We start from the raw sequence: 21,084 nt of genomic DNA on the forward strand, positions 1-21,084 counted from the left end.
CAAGATTTGGAAGCGTAATATAAAAGCATGATGTCAATGTGTGTCGTGCGTATGTATGCGTGCAATGTTAGGTGCTATCCTTGTCTATATCCTTGTCTATATACAAGGACAGATATAGGTTGATAACATAGAAAATGGTAATTTTGTCGGTTATACAGACGGCTCCAGCATCACCTTAATAATAATACCCATGTCAAGGCAAATCCCGCTGTTCCGACAAGACGCGGTGTCGTGTTCGCGCGGATGATCTCATGCCGTGGTTCCCGGTTTCTCGTAACCGGACGACACGTGGTGCGCCTTGACGCACACACACGGCAGAACGCATCTGCATGCTTCATTGAACATTCCGCGCACGGAAACGTTGTCGAAGCAAACGGATTCGCGCTAGACCGCATAACGCCGACGCCCGTTGATATTTATGGACGCAATTCGGAAAGCGACCGCACAATCGAGCACGCCCGTCGATTCCTTGCGTTCACCTCCATCGAACACACACGCGCGTACTGCAAGTTATCGGGACGTGCTTTAATTAAATTTATCGGTTTCGCGAAACCATGCGCGCACGGACGTGGGATATACGGCTCGCTGTAAATCTCGATGTTTGCGAACGGTTGTGGCCCCAACAATGTATACGGTTTTAGTTGGGCCTTATAGCGCATTGTTTGCAAATAAAACCCGAATGGGAATTAAACTTGCCGACAGGTCTGTGTAAATTCGTATCGGGTTGCATCTGCCCGTAAAGTTGAATAACTGCCCCTTTAAATCCCGACTAATACATTTCGATTAATGCAAAGGGTTAAATATACAGGAAAGGAAAGGATAACAAGGGTAACACTTTACAGATTTAAGAAATAAATTCAATCTATCGGTTACATTTTTCCTTCTCAAGAATTTTCTCCTAGCTCATATGAATATTCAGCTAACAGAGCTGTCGCTGGCTTGGTCGCGGTCGACCAAGAGCCTCTTCATGGATTTATCGCTGGAAAGAGACTCACGGAGCATTTTCGTGATCTCGTCGTCGGTCCCTTTGATGCGTGGGCGTGGGCCGCGCAAATCGAATCGCCCGGAGTCTCATCACGTTCCCCGTTGTAATCATGGCTATCCCGCGCCCTGATCCGGGGCTGATTATAATTTATGTTTCGTATTCAGCCGCGTTGCATACACCGCTTCCGCCGTTCACGGATCCGCTTCTGCGGCTTATTCCATGCCGTCGGTGGCTAGATTACGTGGTAACATACTGCCGCTGCAATTTCAGCCTCCGTCAAAGGTAGAGACTCGTCACGAGGGAAACGATGAATCGCGAAACGTTCGCGAGAAAGAGGAACAGCTATATTTCCATCGCCGTCCGCCATCGTTTTTATATACGCAGCCGTTATTGTTACAGCTGATTGAAGTTTTTGTGCGGTATCTCTCGCTAAAGATATTTCATCCCTAATAAAATCTGTCGCCCGAGAGTAGCGAGACTCGTCGGCGAAAGCCGAAGTACAAACGGACTTAATTTCCCAGCGCTACCGACTCGCAATCACCGTCGCTCTTTGCAACCGCGCGACTCTGATTATAATTTATTCGTTTCCTATCCCGAGTCGCGCTCGGTTGTCAGCGCAATCGTGCTCGTCCCCCCAGGCGTATGCCAGATTACATGCCGATATATAGCGACCATAATTTCTGTCAGTAACCAAATGCAATAAGTTAGTCGAGACAGCGACGCTTACAATTCCGAAATGCGAAATAAATCTGTGCTACCGCTTACCTTTAACGGAACATTTAAGGGACAATCGTTCCCAAAAATCAGATCAGATCGGTTCGCCAGTCCGCCCCTTTTCGTCGACGAGCACACGCGGGCGCGCGCTCGTACACGTGAACATCTCGTCGACACGCCGCGGGCATGTTTTCTCAGCTGGTGCCCCTAACCCTCGGCGGTTCTCCCCTCTCGTTGTCCCCCGCCACCCCCACAAGCAAATCCTGGAAGATCCTTTCAGGACACGGTCGGCTACCCACAAAGGATCCGGCCTTTCATACGCACGTTATTATACTCTTTACACAATATCGTTCCAGCTCGCCCCCACCATCGCCGAGGAAGAAATACGCGTTGCCCATACACCTCGGTACTGTATACCCTACGCCCACGTATTGTAGCCGGAACCATAGGGCAAGAGACGTCGGCGGAGCCGACGAAAGCCTCGAGACTTTCTCGTTTAATTTGTTGTTGTAGCTGCTTGAGACGTGGATCGAGCCATTCGTCCGTCCGCAAGATCCCTCAAACATTCATTATATTTTTTCTTCTTCTTCGTAACGCGTACGACCGCGACTCGCGGTGGTGGGGTTACGGCCCGTCTCGCTCGCAAGAAAGGTCTATATTTGTTCCGTATCTCACGAGCGGTCTCTATTAATCGAGAGATCGCGGAGCAGGTGGAACCGGCGTGCGATCCGCGCGATAGAAGAACAGCCGAGTATCCTTCGGGATCCCTTTCTCTTTCCCTTTTCGCGCTTTCAGATTATATCATCTTTTATTTTACAATGTTTTTACGATGTATAACTAATAACAGATTTGCAAAACACAGTTACGATCATTGATCGATGCATCGCGCATAAATGGCATGCGGATATATCGATCGATCATCTATTCACGCTGATCATAGTAATAAGATTTATGACGATAGCGAGGGCTCATTAAACCATCGATTCAGCTCACCCGCTGATGATCGTATCGCGGATGCAGCCTGATGCGATTAGGATGCGGCATTATCGCGGTCCATTAGCGATTGTTTGCGAAGAAAACGAACGAGTCAATTGCCATCGTTCGGTGAATCGTAAAAGCCGGCGTATGTTGCGCCGATGGTCTTGAAAATTTATTGGAGCATCACTCGTTCAGGAGGATTTTTTCTGTCTGATTTGGCGCCTTTGCCCGTCCGCTGAAGATGCACTTTTAGGTTTCCTTTTAGGTTGAATAGTTCCTGACAATATAATTCAAGCGGCTTGTTCATATATTTATTTTTATTATACAAGACCATTATTATTTTGACAAAACAAGGATCGATGCTGCCAAGTATGCAATTATATACAAATGATAACTTGTTTCGTAAAACGTACGGATCAAAATCGCCCGAGTCGATCCGTAAAAGTACTCAGGAATGTTCGTCGCGCTACTCTAGACGGGAACACCGGTCCCATACATTCTAACAGCAGTAGGTTTCTCTCTTTTATAGCCCTGTGAAATTCTTCTTCGGATATTACACCGTCGCGATCGACGTCGAGCTTTTTCAACAGTGAATCAATCAAATCCTATGACGCCATAAATGCTTACTATTATTTTATGTAAACTTTATGTGTTTACAGCTCTAGACTTTATCTATTGTTAATTAATTAACCTTTACAGCATCGTCGGGATCTTCGTCTGTTTGCAGTTTGATCAAGCAACCTCGCATTGACGGAAATATTTGTTCTTTCTTCAATTTGTTAGTATGCATAAAATCGTATATCTGCATTTCATAAATATTAATATTCTTAATTAAAGCTTAATCCTTTCCGAATTTTTCAAAGATATTAAAGTAATTTTAAGTTTGTAAAAAATGGGGATGTAAAATCAATTCTTAAATAATTAGAATACTATAGAAGATTACAGTAAAAGCGAAATGTATCCTTTCATTCAGATTGCCGCGAAGAATTGTGGAGAGTCCTTCTATCCATTGTTCTAAATGAATCTATATCCACATTATTATAATTTCAATTACCATAGAAATATAAATTATTAGGTATACCTTACGTTAATTTTTCATACTTGCAGAACGTTTTTCTTGTCAAACGCAGAGAATATTCTATCGATATATAGATGCCGAATATTTTCAGTAAAATCCAAACCAGAATGTAAAACATCTCTAAACACCAATCTTGTCATAGGACCCAAAGTTTGTGTTATTTTTCTATGTATAACAGCTAACGCTACGGTAAAATTAATCAGCGGTAAAATTTATTGAACATATATAGAAATTATATTAAATTAAAGAATAGATTAATATGTATAATGATATATTTATTTTATTTTACTAAATAACCTTCGACTTCCCTCACATTGAAGTGAGTCTTTCGCGCTAGTTTCTTGAATAAAGCATTATTTTTTCTTCTAAAAACAATCTCCGACAAAGGTTTATTTAACAAGTCAACGGGCAATTCGGCCGGCATTTTGCTCTTGTAAATTTAAATCTACACTTATAAATTTATCTAACGAATTTTGATGAGCAGAAATGTCAATATAGCTGAAAAAGAAGACAATCAATTCTGCAATACATTTCTTAATCATTTATTATAGAATATCTTGTTATATATTCTGTTATGTTAACATTTCGATTTTACATTTATTTGGCGATTATTATTTAATAAATTACTTTTCTAATAATTGCATTTACATTTAAATGACAAGTATGTCACGATCTGACACAAATTACTAAAGTTGTAACCTGTAGCCAACAGGCCCATTAGCTCAGTTGGTTAGAGCGTCGTGCTAATAACGCGAAGGTCGCGGGTTCGATCCCCTCATGGGCCATGTTATTTTTTTCCAAAATTTTCTGTAATTCTAGCACCTTTTTGATAACAGCTATCTTCAATGTACAAATAATTTAATATTTTCACGACTAACTGAGATAAATACTTATTTCGACGCTTATGCGTTCGAAAGAGTACGAAGATTATCATGAAATTGATTAAGAAACGTTCAAAATAGAAATAAAGATTATTTAAACAGAGATAATGATTATCAACAAATATTTTTTAATGACGATGTGTGTCGTGCTATCAAAAGATATCACAACAATTTTGCAATTTTCCATTCTCATGTAATAAAATCTAATTTTCTGAATTATTTTTATCAGTTTCGTAACAGCTTCGTAGAATTAATCGGACAACCGTGTCAGTTTTTCGTGTTTTAAAATCCATGGATACCTTAGACTTCAGACGGATTTCGTTGCATTCGAGATGCATGTAACGCACAAAGACTTATCGTAAAAAGATACGCATGGCATGTACAGAGTACAGGGGAACGCGTAATCTCACACGAAAAGCTGCCACGAAATATCCGGCAATATAAAGGCAATAAAACAGTATAGCTGGTTCTCACGTGGCCGTGAGAAGAAGGAAAAAAAAGCTCTAAGACTGCCTGTCCAAGAAACGTGAGCGAGACAGCGAACGAATTTCGGTGTGATAACCGATGAGTCGTGAACGCTCAGCACGAATTCGTTTCACGGAAGCCGTCCGACCGGCATAAAAGGCGACAATAAAACCCAGCCTAAGTATATCTAATGACATCATTTGGTTGGCAAACGTAATAAACGGGCACAAAGCCGCAGGGATTCGTCGAGAATGTAAAAACGCGGGAACGGCTTAAGACGGCCGAGAAAGAGTGAATCTGTATGTGCTAGCTGTATGTTTTGCGGGCCGCGCGAGAGGACATGGTAAGGCCGATGGGCGAGAGGAAGAGGGAGGAAGATGTCTGGAATTTCGTGTGCGAGACCAAAGTCCCTCGCGAACAAAAAAAAAAGAAGCAAGGGAATACCCACCTCCAATCCTTTCTGCTGCCACACGTTGAACGCTCGCGTCGTTTTAAGAGAAATACGAGAGATAGAAAGAGAGAGACTCGGCCCCGATGGCCGCGCTTCAGGGCGCATTGTTTGACCGTCCGGGAGCAAAGCCTATCGGCAAACGGAATACGCGGCTAATCCTCTCGAGATCATCAAACCTTAGTTCGTAAATAATGGCCTGAGATCTTTACGCGAGGTCGCGTAATACGGTGTATTTTCTTAATCTTTCCAAGTAGGAGATAAGAATGGAGAAACCCGTGGTCTTGCGTGGGACTTTTCGTCTCAAATAAGAAAGTAGATAATATTTTACATCTCGCGAGCGCGGCTTAAAGATGTTTTCAGTCGGACGGCGATGGCGAGACATACAGATTTTTGTTTCGGAAACATCCATGATAATTTTGAGAAGCCCCCTCGAACCCACGTCACTCTGCTAAATCTAATCGAGTCCGACGCATTCACGCATCCTCCAGTCCGAAGCCACGGAATGCCGGTCGCCCGCCGAATCCATCCTGCTTCGTTGGGAAAAAAATCGTCCCGATACACTTTCGCATATTCATTTTAGGTAACAATGAACCCGAGATATATCACCAACGCGAACGTCATCGCGCATCGGCAAGAACGCCCTTTTTTATCCCCGATCCCTATAATTACGAGCTCATTAGTCCCCGCCGGCGGATAATTTACGAGCTGGACGTTGCTCGCGCGGCCAATCGCCGAGGGACCACATTGTTTCGCTTAAGTAGGCAACGAGCCCGCGAGAACGGCGAAGGATCGCTTTCGCGAAGGGCGCTGTAATATCCCCGGCCGATGGAAAGAACACGAAGGGCGAGGAGAGGCGCCTCGTGTTCCTACAGCGTATAGTCGAGCCTGGAACGACTGTAATCTTGGGCTATCTAACGTTGTAAATGTAGCGAGGTGATGATTTGCGACCTCCCTGCAGCTCCGTGGGGAGGAACGGTGTGTGGGGATACTCGGACCTTTAGATTCAATTTCGCGGGGCGTCAGCCGCTGACGCGACGTCCGCCCACCTTCCGCGAGACGTTGATGTACGACACGGTAGACCGCAGTAGACTCCGGATCCCCTCTGGAAATTTTCAAACGCCGAATCGACCATGGTGTAGAATAGAATAATTCTGACCCATAAATTCGATGGGCTTTGTAAGAATTGATTTTACATAGAATTAATTTCACATTTTCGAAAAAATATTAATTTCTAATGGATTAGGATATTTGAGGATTATAATGGATTATGTAAATTAGCTTAAACCGAAAAATAATTTCCGCGCTATCTCTTCTTATTTATTTCTTGTCTCCCTTTCCGCATACATTTAGAGTAAAATCTATATATTATTGCCGCGTATTTTAAAAGAAAGCAAAAAAGAAGAAAAGAATAAATGTGTCTGACAAATATGATATATCTGTGTGATGCCATCATTTAAAGATTAGGTAACAACCGTGGGAATCGAGCGAATTCGTTTGATGTCCAATGTGCTTGAAAATATCCGCATGAGAATCATCGTCTATCGGCGTACCGATGCCAGGCGATGCGGACGCGTCGATTTCGCTTGGTATGCCAGGAACGCGAGGTAGAGATGCAACGATCCTCTCGCGGAGCTCGATCATCGAGAGGATCGGAAAGGCTATTCGAGTTAGCCGAGCGTTACGCAAGAGTCAGACACGGCAAGAGGCATGTCTATCACTCAACGCACATACATACACGCGTCAACACGCGCTAATATACACGTGCAGGTAGAACACGATATTAAAGTCACTTCGGACGCGTGACTTAATCTACGAGGTTTCTCTCTCCTTTATTATTTTCAAGCTTCAAAGATGTTGAAGATAATGCTCGATAGAAATTCAGAAAAATAATTTAAATATTTATTTATATTAATCTATTTAAGTAGCCGAATAAAATTATGTATCTAAATGTGCTGTCGCGATATCGTTCATTATTATTAGACCGAATTCGCGCGAACTTCTTAACACACACGCTCAATTTTCGCGCTCGTCGCTTCAAGTGGCGATATTCATAGCTCGGCGCGCGCGAACGAGCTCTCTCTCCTCTACGTCATTTACAAACGGCAAGCGGTCCATCATAAATTTAGCGCGCTATCGCCGGCTGCGATCGTATTTATCTAACAAATAATTATTCCTGATTATCTCGCGGGTGATGCATGCCTCGGCAAACAGAGATCAAAGATATGGCGCCCGACATCCCGTGGGCCTTTGTTTAACGCTTAACCAGCCGAAAGGTACCGGTCAACAATTTCGTTTTATTTACGACGTAGTGGTGGCGGAGCTGGTCCGAAGCTTAGTTCGAGAACGGAAAGAGCGTGGGTGCGAGGGTTGAGGGCCTATTACCACGGTTGCCTTGGGGATAGCCCCTATCCCAATGTCTGCTACAATCAAATTTTAGAGTTATTGCCACGTGACTCCATGTGGGCCAGCTCGGAGCAGCCTGGACCATGGAGAAGCCTCGAGAAACGTTAGGCTATTTTAGAATATTTTGTGTCACGGATTGTTCCCATATTAGTTTCGATGACAGCATAGAATAATGGAACTTCAGGAAGGGCATATAGGATTGCGCGGCATGAAACGCAGGACTATTAAATGACGGTTGAGATAATATAATTATATTGCACGTTACATTCGAAAAATAAGAAGATTATATAACTTCTCTAAAATTACTCTTTTTTGATATTAATTATATATCATTCGTAACATTCAAATCTACTTTTCTCACGCAAGTCTTTTGTGCCTCACCATCATTTAAAACGTCTTTCTATTGAGCTCGCTCGGGGCTATAATTATGGGAAGAACCGGCCGCGATGCGACGGAATCCCATGGTGGTAGCCCCTGCGGACTACTGCTAGATGCGAGAAGAAAATGAACCGGGCTACCCATAATAAAATTTTACGTGAACGATCACAAGCGCAGTCCGAGAAAAATATATGCCGGTTTACCGACAACGGGTGGGACTTGATGTCTCGTGGACAGAGAGAATCGTTATGTAACAACATCGAAGTGAGTTGTACGACAAATGTCGAAGGAAGACTCGAACTAAGTGAACCGTGAATCGATGGGATCAACGGGCAGAGGGGACCGTGGGGATTTCTTTTCCTACGCTGTATTCCGCTATTGTCGATGGGAACACCTTGGACGTCATGCCGCGGCTTTGTGCAACTGCGAGACTCACGAGCAGCGATGGACCAAACACCCGAGCTTTTCGGAAAATTGAATACGTGGGTGGCGGAGTCACTCCCTGGCTGATGCCTGAAATCCATCCTAATCAAGGAGCGGAATCCGAGAACGTGACCGGACAGATTTGTGTAAGATGATGATTGGGCAAGAACACATTTATATTCACGCGCGCGCCGCCAAATATTGATAGATGTAAATATGCTAGAAGTGGGAAAGCTGAGAAGATAGACACGCATAATGTAAATCCATTTGGGCGAAGTAATAAATAAGAATAAAGAAATAAGCCGATAAATAAGCAATACCGCGTATGTATAAAAGAAATAATTACATAAAATTTCAAGAGAACTACTTTGAGATATTTTAGAAATTGGCAACATTTCATGCAAACAGAGAGCTAGACATGTTTTCTGAGCTCTCTAATGTCTTTGAGATAAAAATAAGACCGACTATGTACCTTGGCCGAGACACGGATGAATGTCGAACGATTTCCGGTTTGTATTTTTACCCGCTGAGTGAATTTGTACAACCCTTTTTATAAATGAGCGGGAGATACCAACAAATGAGGTGTTAGATGTCGGTTATCCACATCTCAGGGAACGACTGTTCGTTCCGTTCCAGCATATGGGGACGCTCGTTCATATCACCCCCTATCGATGTAGCATATAGCTGAAAAATCACTTTATCACCCCACGCTTGGGCTCGACTAACGCAGACGTGTTTCTTAAATGGTGGTAGGCGTCGACGTGTGGCGTGTCTAGTTGCGAAGAAGCCCGTCAGTGAGCACGAGGGGGGAGCTGAGGATCGAATGGATAAATCGCTTAAGTCAGCGAGAAAAATGAGAAAATTATTTTAGACCTTTTAAACACGCATTCGTGTTTGCCTTTGCGTTAACTATCCTGTTACCACTCTGTTCTCCCTGCTGGTTATTTAGGTATATATTAAGATTGAGGCCCAAAAAGAAAAAATTTTATTTTCTCTATTTCTCGATATACTGACTGTACCTTTAAAATGTTTCGATTATATACGCGTATATTCCACATTGAAAAAAATAATTAAAATAATAAAATGGATATAAGGAAATTTTGGCGCTTTTCCTGCACGAGATCTCTTGATAAATCCCACGAGACTAGATAGCAGATGTCCTTCCTTAAAGGAAATATTTAGCATACGAATGAAAGGAACACGTTTCTAATTTTCAGTCTGGCCTACACCCAATCCGTGTATCCGAATGCCACAATGGCGCTCTATTTCCTTGACGCGTATACAATCGCGTCATAGTAATCCTGTTAGCAGACGCTTCGCTGGTCAGAAGACATCCTGCTGAGAGGGTAAAGAGAGGGTGTTTTCTCAGTCGTATCCAATCGATATCACAATCTACATTGCCCGTCTCCGATTTTTCGCAAAATAAATTTTATCTCCCTTCCAATCGAAGTCCGACGTTGAAAATTGCAAACTTTAAAAGCCGATTTCTATAAATCAAATTATTTGAGAAGCGAATTATATTTCAATTACATGCAGACATGTGATCGTTTCGTTCCCCGTGATCTGATGTATTAGCAAATATTTCATGGATTTTTCTTCGAGATGTCTTTCAGCGTGCACTCAATCATGAGATTACCGTTACGCTTTCGGTATAATTCGCACATTGTGAACGCGTAAAGAACGCATTTGGCAGACGTCTGGCGAGGAGCTTTACTTGTTGGATGGATTCCGCGTCGCGCATAATCCTTCCGTAGTAAATTACACTTTAGAGAAGACTTTCGCGGAAATCGGCCCGGAGTCGCATTAAATCCCGTATGTCCCGTATTATGGAATTTGCCTGTAAACAAGATTTAGGGATTTGTCCCATGGTCAGAAAAATATGGTAAGCCTTTCGTTTCTGGCGTCTTCTCTTCTCCCTCGATCTCTTTGCGTTGCCCTGCCGCCTCGTCGCCGTGTTTATGAAACGTAAAACCGTGAAAAAGCTTTCAAAGAGGATTTTGAACTTAACCGCGAAGATCATCGCGAGCGAAAGGTGAATCGAAGGGGGTTCGAGGACAGTGAAGGGGGGCTACAGAATTCATCCTGCGACTCATCTGCCTGACGGCATATAATGTCCCGGAACATAATATTTTTAATCCATTTTTTTTATCGAATATATCAAGCACATTCAAGCCAATTCAGGAAATTCAATATACGATCGACGGTGTCGTGTTCCGACCGCATTCGTATTATTTTCGCCGCGCGAGAAAGGATTATCGTGAATGGCGGAATCTTTTAATCCCATCGGCAGCAGCCTGCACACGTAACTGGATAGGCTCGATAGATTGAGGTTTATCGATCTTAAATTACCGATACACCGTCGAAACTGGGTCGCGCGCTCGCACCGACGCGACGCGTTGCGTGGATCTTCTTTTGCTGCGCGCGAGTGTTCCGGGAGGAACCCGAGAGCGGCCTTATTGAGGATTATCATCGGTGAACGTCGATAAGTGTCGAAGAAAGGCCGGTTGCAAAGAATCCTTTTTAAGGCCGACGAGCCTATCGCGGAACGGAGTTCTCTGGATTAAGTTTTTGCATCTTAAACTGCAATTGATGTAATTCTCTGGTCGGATGTACGTAACTTCGGCTATTTCACATTTTACGAAGTATAAACATTTCGTCGTAGAAACGCAGAAGCGAAAGAGAAATGCGGAAGGGTTCATGTAACGAGTAATCATAACACGGGTTAATTCGTCGTAATGACTTTCATCCGAAGTTGACCTTCGGGATCCGATAATTTGTATAATTGCGTCTTTGGGCCGAAACTTTCAAATTAATGGTTATTTCGCGATGGTTACCTGCCAAGAATAAATCGATGCCCGGATCGCCAACCTTCGCCACCGAGACTATTTATCAAGCGAATACGTGTGTGCGACCGAGTCCTTAATTAAACCTATGCATATGGAATAATTAGAAATACCTCCGCGCCTGTGCTTGCCCATGCTAGGCAAACAATTTGTCTTGAGTCGGTGTTAACGAGCGTCGACGAATTAAATATCGCAGAAATTTATTTGCATACTTAATCACTGTGACGCTATTGAAGCTCATCTCAGCACTCTGTATACGTTATTAAAACGATCATAATTACATATTTCGATAATGTTACATCTAAATAACTAAATAATTCTGCTTATTTTATCTTTACGCCTAAATGAAACATATTTTTTTCTTCAAGATATTATGTAAATTGCTTTTCCACTAAAACGATTTTACCGGATGAAATATGCTTATTTATGCACAATGAACTTATTACGTTTCTCAAAGGGCCAGAGAAATCTAGCAGAGAAATTTGTACCCGGGCCACAAGTGTTAAATTAGTGGGACGTTATCGAGCAATCGTTTAATTGACGGCTGAAACAAGTGTTAATTTGATGGTGCTAAGCAGATGGTCGATACGCATCTTTAATTTCGTCCCTATCCGTTGGTAATTGCTTCGACGAGATAAGCTCCGGTACTCGCAGCTCGTGTATCTTCGGCTCTCTGTTTGCTTTGTTAACATGGTGTTGGTCGATAGGAGTATATTGTTCCAATATTGCTTTACAATGTCCAAAGCACAGTACTATTATCAAGATGCTACATAGTGACTCTAGCAGCGCAAGTCAAACATAATTATAAACCATCTATTATCGTTATCTATTATAGTTATTTGTAAAACTGTGTAGTATTTACTGATTTATTTAAAAATTAATTGAATAAAATTTTACTGTTTCGTTGAACATATCTCCCTTTTCAATGAAAAGTGTCCACTAGATAAAGAAGGCGAGGAAAGTTCATTATGTCCCCACAACTGCATATAAATTAATAAATTAATCTTTATGTGCTCGAAGAAATCACGTTGACATGTAATAAAAGCTTCGCACTGATTCCGCGAGGATCAGTTCGGCCAGTCGCGTGAAAGTTTTTTAATTTGAAGGTGACACTACTGCGCGAACGGGGAATATATCAAAAGTGAAATTCGTCTGGAAGCAAGGCGCGGCCTTTCCTTTACCGCCTTCTCTCCGCGGTGCCCATTCCGCCTCCCGTTTCTTTTTTTGATATTTATGTACCGGTAATCACGGTCCGGCCTAATCTCTCACGGTGAGCGGCGCCATTGATCGCCCCGATGCAACCAACGCCTTCGGGGTCGCGGTACGTTATCCGTTACAGTGGACCGGTGCCATCTCGATAATTTAAAATTAATGTTTTTGATCCGGGACGGGCCAATGTGATCTTGATTATTTCGAGGCACGATCGGGTTCGCTGTGAGAGCGCCGCGGGACGGACCGCAGTGGCGCTCGTCGTATTTTTTGCAAAGGGATACGTGAGAAAGAAGACATGCGAAAGTCTCCTTTGCCCAGAATAATCTTATATGTGTACGATTAATTTTTTTAAAACATTCTGGATTTAGATTTTCAGAAATTAACTCCTTCTATCCACTATTAAAGCTGTAACTTCACATATTACACAAATATAATTAATATATAAAAAGTTTTTCTATTATATACTGTGTTATATTCTATTATATTCTATTATATTCTATGATATGCTGTATTCTATAAATAATCATTGATTCTATTGAATAATTCTTCTGACAAAAAAATATCGATTTATTCTGTGATAAAATTAATGTCCTCATTCCGGTGAGAACCTCTGGTATAGCCTAAGATCCGCATGGAACCTTACATTTGTGGTTGTACCATAATGCAGCTTTATTGACCGTATTAAACAATAATAACCTTCAATCTCGCGGTACATGACCGCTCGACAATGGATTTCATTGGTATCGAGGTGAGTGCGTGGGTTGTCAGGATGTGTTTCGCGCACATCGAAGAAATCTTTCGATCGAGACGAAACGAATGAAAATTACGCTAATGGAACCGGCAACGAACATGTATATCACACGCGACGCCATGAAATTCGATTGACCGCTGATCGATGAGATTGATCTTGAATTACTCTATCATTACTTTTCCTTGACCATATAGTAATAGCACACAGCGAGATAATTTCGCTTATTTCTAGTCTTCTTATTCTTCGCTCAAGATGTACCTTTTTTGAAAATAATGAGCTTATCGGCTGAAACGCACTATCACCGATTGCCATAATATGCATGTAGGTAACGTAATTACATCTATTATTAACATTACATTTATGAAACTGTTTAGAAAATTAACTGTTCGTAACAGTTACATTCAATAACCAATATTATAATTAATTATGTTAAAAAAATAAAGTCATATTAAAAGCCTAGAGAGATAAGATAGCAAAAAATATTCATAATATTTTCTTTATCTTTATCTTATGCGGTCAACTGTCAACTGTGCATTTACACTGTTGTGAGTATTTGAATACAAAAGATATAAGATAAGTAGATTTTCTACGGATTATTCGAGAGTACGTACCTATTGAAAACCTCCAGATCCTTCCCATTGTGGAAACTAAGCGATGGAACAATGCGCGCCATTCTTACAATGTTTCTTTTACTGCGAATGCGATGGTCATAACGTTTCGAAACTTTCCGGATTTCGATAGCTGCCGAATGCACTTTGTTTGAAAAGAAATCCGATAATACGTTGAAATCCTGTGTCCCACTATCTTTTAAAAATATTTATCACCGTTATCTGTATAGTTATCTGCGATCAGAATGGCGCATTTCTCCACAAGATAAAAATACGGTGGAGATAAGCGAACGTATCGAGCTGTATGTTTATTTGTTTTTGTCGAAGCTATAAATCAAGTGGATCCTGAAAAATCATTGAATACTGCACAATGGGAATCGTACGAAGTGTAAATAAATGAAGAGAAAGGAGAATTTTTTCGAATGACGGCGTTCACTGCCATGGCATAATCGCAAGGAGACGTCTATAGATCGCAGAGAGATGTCCCGACTTTGTTGATTTATGCCCGTTTATTCTCGCCTCTTCGCAATCCGCTCAAGATGGAATCAATAATTATAGATCCGTTATTGTAACCTCTCATTATTCCGACCAAGAGGCACAAGAGTTTTTATTCCAAGCAATCACGCATGAGCTTCGTAAAGCTCCTTTAGCTTCGTAAAGCTCCTTTAGCTTCTGAGAAGATTAAATTCGATCTCGCGTTGCTCTAGCAATATTAGTAAGCGGATTGTATAGTATTGTGCATTTTTTAACACCGCATCTCTCCTTAATTCACATAATTATTTTTTTAACTAGATTCAAGATCTAAAGTATCACAAAAATCTTATATACTGTCGGTTCCTTCTCTCCCTACTTTCAATCGTCAATAATTCGAAACTTATTTCTTTGTCGAAAATGCACAAGACTCCGCGACACGCGTGCGAATCGCATTGAGTATCGATGACAAACGTACGAAAAAGAGAACGTTATTTCTATATTCTATAGAGAACTGGTTTTGCCATCGGGAAGAGGTAAGCGCGCGCCGCGCGTGCCACTCGCGTGTGTCACGTGTCCCTATGCGGAGGTAACAGGTAAGAGGTAACAGGTAAGGCGAGGTCTAGAACCGCAGGTAGAAACGCTCTCCCTCTCTGTAAAGCGCAAGCGATCGTAAACAGAGCCTCGACGGGCATAAATTAGCCGACACTATCCATATGTATTTCTAGCGCAATCGATTTAATTAATACTGATTAATGGTGTATTATTGAGTCCTATCGATTATCTCACGCTTTACGATTCTTTATCGCAAGCGATATGAAGGCAAACGAGCGACACACACACGAACAGAGAATTCCTCGTTCCGCGCTCTTTCTCCCTCTCTGTCTCTTTCCCCATTCTACGAGTAGATCCTGCACGGTCCGTCTGCGATTCGCGGAAGAGGCGCGATCGAGAGGATACTCCTTATTATTCCACGTAGGCTAGCCTCGTAGGTACCTATATGCGTGCCGCAACCGTGGGAAGCTACGTACGGCGTCGGAGAATGCTAATTTTATGCGAATTCATGGACTCGACTCGGCTGCACCTTCACCTACACCGGCGCGCTGCTGCTTCGCGCGTGCTTCGCAGCATTGCGCAATAAAGTCAGTCGACGGATGTGAGAGAACGCGGCTGTTGCGGTTGTCGCGACGACGACGACGACGACGACGTCACGTCGCTTCGATGGATGACGCTTCGAGTTCGAACACGAAGAGAAGAGATTTGCGAGTCTGTTTACGAGGACGAGACTAAGGGAGAGGCGTTCTTCGGCGCGTATGAGATTTCGCGACACTCGTCGCGTGAGCGAAATGAACGCTACGTTGAACGTATCTCTTCATTAAGTGGACCACTGTGGACCACGGTGGACAGCGCGCGTAAATCGATACTGGCGGAGTACAAGAGCGAGCACCAAAAGCCGCGCCGAAGCGTCGGCGAGCTGGAGAAGCAATATTTCGTTTTCCTTAATCGAAAACTTAACTCAGCTCGAAGGCCTCCGACACACGCCGCGCGTTACATCGGCAATAAACTCGCGTGGTTGCGCGCGGTATTCAGAAATAGTTAAGTACCTTTCCCGCGTTTTTAATCGAATGTATCGCGAGATGAACGGCGATTCGGTCCCAACGGCTTCTAAGAATGCCCCCTTTAAACTATGAATATGCATGAGATATCCTGAGCGACGAGGAACGGAAAGCCGAGATGCACCCTTTATGGCGCGTCTCCCGCGGCTTCTACAGGCAGTTTTGTTTTTCTGTAATAATAGCGTTCCGAATGGGAGACGGAGGGCGCGACGGCGCTTAAACATTTTATCAGATCATTTATATCTCATGAAGAGCCATAAAGACACGCGCGGAGGGGGGGCGTTGTGCATGGGAAGTGGCCGAAAACACATAGGAATTAATTAAGCTGCCATAAATAGCGGACCCGCAGTTTTTTACGAGCACGCTTCGCCGATTCCCGCGACCGCCCTTTCGCGTCCGAGGGGCGCGTCGTCGCGAACAGGGACAGAAAGAGGGCGGCGTACAGTGACTTTTTGACGCTCGAGAGTAGGCGCAACGCTCCGCGACGAGTGGTTAAGTGCAATTTGTTTAAGAAGATAACGAAGACCGATCTCGATCGCTGATCTCTGGCTCGAGGGGCCACTCTTTATGGACGATCGTTAATGTACGCGGCAAACTAACGAGCGAGCGTGCCGTCTGGCGACATAAATTTTAATAATTTTAATGCCCTTTCTTAATTCTCTCGAAGAGCCATACCGATAAAACTTTGGCAATTCATCTTTGAAGCATGTATCTTCGCGATTTCGCGAATGATGCTCTTCCACGAAAGAAGTCGATCAGAGACGCGCAATTTGCGCCAATAAATAATCAATAGCGTTCTTTACAGACCCGATAATTATATCGCCACTAATGTCCTAGTACCGCAATACTTCCCTACTTTCTTTGATAACCTCCGATCTCGTCGTGTTAATGCATATTCTTCACGACATCACGCGTATCTCACGTGCCAATCAGTTTAATTACAACTTATCATATACGGTGGCAAGACTACCAAGAATGCACAATGCGGTCGCTCGCTCCTCCCCCGCCGCGATGCAAATTTACCTTTAATATTGTTAATTACAGACCGCCGTTCAAACTCTTCCGTTATCAACGCTTCGAATCGGTTATCTAAGACCTAAATCAAAAATGACAGCCATGACGTCTATCTCCAGACAGGATTTTCCTTCGCTCAACCATTTCTTACTTGCACGTTAAGTTTTGACATGGGGTCGATCGAAGATTTCTAAGCTTGATACGCGAAAACGTGTGGGATGAGATTCGTTCCGAAGCTTTTTAGATGGGCATCTTTAAAATACGTTTTTGTGTCGTTAATTATAGATAATTGCGATCTAAGGACGCTTACCTAATTATCGAAACGTCAAATCTTAAAGAATCGAATAAAACAGAAGCTCTGAAGTGACGCATTAGATTTTTACAAAGAAAAATTTTAAGCATCCCATCATCACTGGATCATTCTATACATTGATAGGTGCAGCTAAAAAGAAACAAATTGAGATTGTATCTTTTAAATTGTAAACACTATTGGATTTGTATATATTTTTTTAAAACTACACAGAAAAAAGAAGTCAAATCAATACTTATATACTCGTATATGTATACGCAACAATGTATAATCTTCTTATAATAATTTTAATATGTTTTCTTTTGAACTATATAAAACTTCGTTTAACTATATAAATGACCTCATTCAGGCAGGTTTTCTTCATTTAACGCAATATAATCTCAAATCTCATTTCAAGATTATAGATTGTTGCGTATACACGAGTATATAAGTGTTGATTTGATACTTCTTTTTTTCTGTATAGCGAACATGTTAAATGCAATTCAGAAGAAGAATCATTCAAAATACTACATATATTTTTTGTTGAAGCATTTTTGCATAAAAATTGAAAATACGTTGCTCTTTGCTCAGCTTCTTCAACATTAGCGTTCTCGGAATAAATCGAAAGGACTTGATACCGGTCTCTCTTACCTTCTACTCCCTGCTGAAACTATCGTGTTGCTAAACAAACGTCGTGCTTCCTTTCTGTCTATTTTTTAACAGCATCCGCCACCGCAGGCATGCCGAGAAGCGTGTCATTACGGGAGCATAAAAGGAATCATCGATAAGGAAGGTGTTGAGAGCGAGATCGAGATATGCGAACTGTCTTAAACCGTATGGCGTCCGAGGTGCTAAGCGGCTCACGGCCAAGGTGTTATGCACAACATAAGAACGCCGGAACTACAAAACGGTAGGCGTTCGCCGGTCTTTATCGGACCGGCACACAAATCATTGGCCAGCCGAAAGTTTACAATGCTCCACCAAACCGCGCTGTTCTATAAGATCGAGATGATTTTCAATGATAAAATAACACAAAATGGATATAAAACTGCGAGCGAAAAAGATTATGTGCTAGCACTATATTTTAAATGTAGGTAGCAATATTTTATAACGATAATTTTAATATTTTGAAACATGTATTTGCATATAATAATTACATACATAGAGATAATTATATATAAAGATATTAATTTGTTATTGAATTTAGCGGTTATATTCGTTCGCCTAACATTCCACATCTTTCTACAATACTGACACATTTGGAAGTCTAGAATTCGATCTGCGTTCTGGTTCTAGCTGAGATTCTCACACTGCGCGTCGCCTAATTTGAACAGAGGAACTCGTGGCCGCAGGCGGCTTTTTGCGCGGACCACGAAGCGTGGAATTAACCGGTGCTTCCCCCTTTTCTAAAACCAACACGTAATTATCTCACCGGCGGTTGCGTTCGACAATTCCTTTTGCCCTGGCCCCTTTTTCCGCCGACAGGTTCGGCAAACGACGATACCCGATATTTACATGGCAGGTGATATCAATTATCGCTCGAGAGCCGCCAATGCCCCGGAGCAGAGATTGCAGCCGAATCCAAGTCTTGAATGGTTCCTCGCCAATTTTGCTCGATTCGCGCCTACGTCATTTTTTTCGTATCGCTCTAGTATAGTTTGCGCGATGTATCATAACTAGCGGTTTGATCGACCAGTGGATTACAAATTTGCTAAGATCAATGATCAAGGAATGCCGGGTGATTTTCTTCTGCAATCTCTGCTTTCAAACAATAATTCTCGACAATGTAACAGATTCTCGATTGCGTTTACAGATCATGCAATACAAAGTGGAGTATATGATAGAGAATGGAATTATCTTACTTAAAATATATACCTATTTGTACATGTCTTCTGATTCTCATGAGAAAAATATAAAAAATAGTTTTAATCGATATGTCAATCAATACCTTTGAAACGCAAAAGATGTATTATCATACTTTGGGCGACGAAAATTGCGACTCCCACGTGTATGTTGTCCAACGGGACGGACGATTTTTCTTGTTTTTTTTTTTTCGAAACTGGGCGTAACGTTCCGTTGCAGCTGAAGCAAACGGTGACTCGATAAGCACCGTGATGGTCCCCCGGGGCAAAAACAAATAATAACTCGGCCACGAGAGGCCCTCGGTTAGCTACAACGTCCGGCTGCGGTGCCCATCTCTCGCCTTATTTGCAGGCGACTATCGCAATTTTGAAAATGGTTGTCTCATCACGAAGGGAGAGCCCGGGTCTGGGACGTTGTCGATTACAGGGCGCGCCGCTGCTCGTCGTATTTCGGTGTTGGTTTTCGAGCCTTTTGTGTTAAAAAGACGCGCGTAATCATCCCCCCCCCCTCTTTCCCTGTCCCCTTCAAGTCGATACTTTTACGAACACGTAAGAATCGAGTAGGGCTCCAACGAGGTGGGGAAAGAACGCCCATAGTCTGCCCCCCTTTCGCTCGCCCCGTGCCGCTTCCGATCGCCCCCAGGGCCCCGCAACGAGCCCGACTGGCCGACTTTTTGCCACGTCGCGAGCTTAGCATAGGGAATCATCAAGCGTATACTTCGACAACAGGTGTCGGGGTGGCCGGTTTTCGAGCGAGTGCACGAAATTGCAGACTCGCGCCGCCGTCGCCGTCGCCGCCGCCGCCGCGCGCCGTCGAGTCGGTCGCGTGAGTGACTTTGCATGCAAACGCGATTACGCGCTTGTGAACCACCGCGTCCGCTTTGCCGGTCTCATTGCGCGATTACTGCAACGGAGGTGCAATTCATCCCAAGGCGGTGTGACAGCTTTATTTAAGGGCCGGCGATGTCACGAATAAAAGGGAATATTAATCTTGAAGAAAATGACTGTTTTCAGCAACCAAGGACCGATATGTTTACGAAGATTATATAAATCTGCAAAGATTATTCATATTATTCATAAAAAGTAATCTTTAATAATTTCGCACGATTTAAATACACAATTAAACATACAATTTAAATATACAATTATTATTACGATGTCTTATTACATTCCTCAACATAAAATGAAAGGACTTCTTCGAATCGATGGACACGACAAAATACGAATTTACAATACCATACGAAGAATAATAAAAGATTATTTTAAGGCTTAAATACTTTGCTTTCATAGCCTCTTCAATTTTGTTGAGGAGTACACTTTTTATGTTATTATAAATTCAAGTGCATCGAAGACGCGTTCGTCGAAAAAAGAGTAATTTAGTACCTTCGGACGAGAGGGAATTTTTCGGCCGCGTTACGCTACAGCGCGGAGGCTAAACGCGTGGTTTGTTTTATGATTTATAGGATTTGTCATTGCGTGACCACGCAGTGCGGAAGGAGGACCGTTGTTAGCGCGACGCGCCGACAAAAGAATGCACACGCACACGCGCGCACACCTGTGCACCCCATCAGGCGGAAATTGCGGACGCTTCTTCGGCCCTCAAGTATGTTTTAAAAAGATGCGATCCGTTTTTGCACGCCAAATCGGTTTGTCCGCAGAAAC

The 21,084-nt window shown here is 42.7% G+C and overlaps 1 protein-coding gene, 1 long non-coding RNA gene and 1 other non-coding gene across 3 annotated transcripts in view; 2 read left to right on the forward strand and 1 right to left on the reverse strand.

The window, feature by feature from the left end:
- Positions 1 to 21,084, forward strand: part of LOC139768963 (uncharacterized) — a 510,605-nt gene that overhangs the window by 445,022 nt on the left and 44,499 nt on the right. The gene's annotated exons all lie outside the window — the stretch shown is intronic.
- Positions 3,094 to 4,179, reverse strand: LOC139768117 (calaxin). The gene is made up of 5 exons (XM_071697995.1): positions 4,053 to 4,179; positions 3,779 to 3,939; positions 3,621 to 3,701; positions 3,369 to 3,479; positions 3,094 to 3,282 (listed from the first exon to the last, which is right to left on the reverse strand). The coding sequence occupies exons 1-5, from the start codon at positions 4,177 to 4,179 to the stop codon at positions 3,094 to 3,096; spliced, it is 669 nt and encodes a 222-aa protein (XP_071554096.1).
- Positions 4,467 to 4,540, forward strand: Trnai-aau (transfer RNA isoleucine (anticodon AAU)). The gene has a single exon. It is a non-coding gene; the product is annotated as a tRNA-Ile (tRNA).

The sequence above is a fragment of the Temnothorax nylanderi genome, unplaced genomic scaffold (assembly GCF_030848795.1).
Source record: "Temnothorax nylanderi isolate EJ_2023f unplaced genomic scaffold, tnyl_v1.0 TNYL_tig0002_pilon, whole genome shotgun sequence".
Classification (NCBI taxonomy): Eukaryota; Metazoa; Arthropoda; class Insecta; order Hymenoptera; family Formicidae; genus Temnothorax; species Temnothorax nylanderi.

Excerpts from the sequence above, each read along its gene's own strand:
- LOC139768117 (XM_071697995.1), bottom strand. The coding sequence starts at position 4,179 with ATGCCGGCCGAATTGCCCGTTGACTTGTTAAATAAACCTTTGTCGGAG. Across the intron at positions 3,940-4,052 it reads CAATGTGAGGGAAGTCGAAG|CGTTAGCTGTTATACATAGA; the intron begins GTTATTTAGTAA and ends ATTTTACCGTAG. Across the intron at positions 3,283-3,368 it reads ATCCCGACGATGCTGTAAAG|GATTTGATTGATTCACTGTT; the intron begins GTTAATTAATTA and ends ATGGCGTCATAG.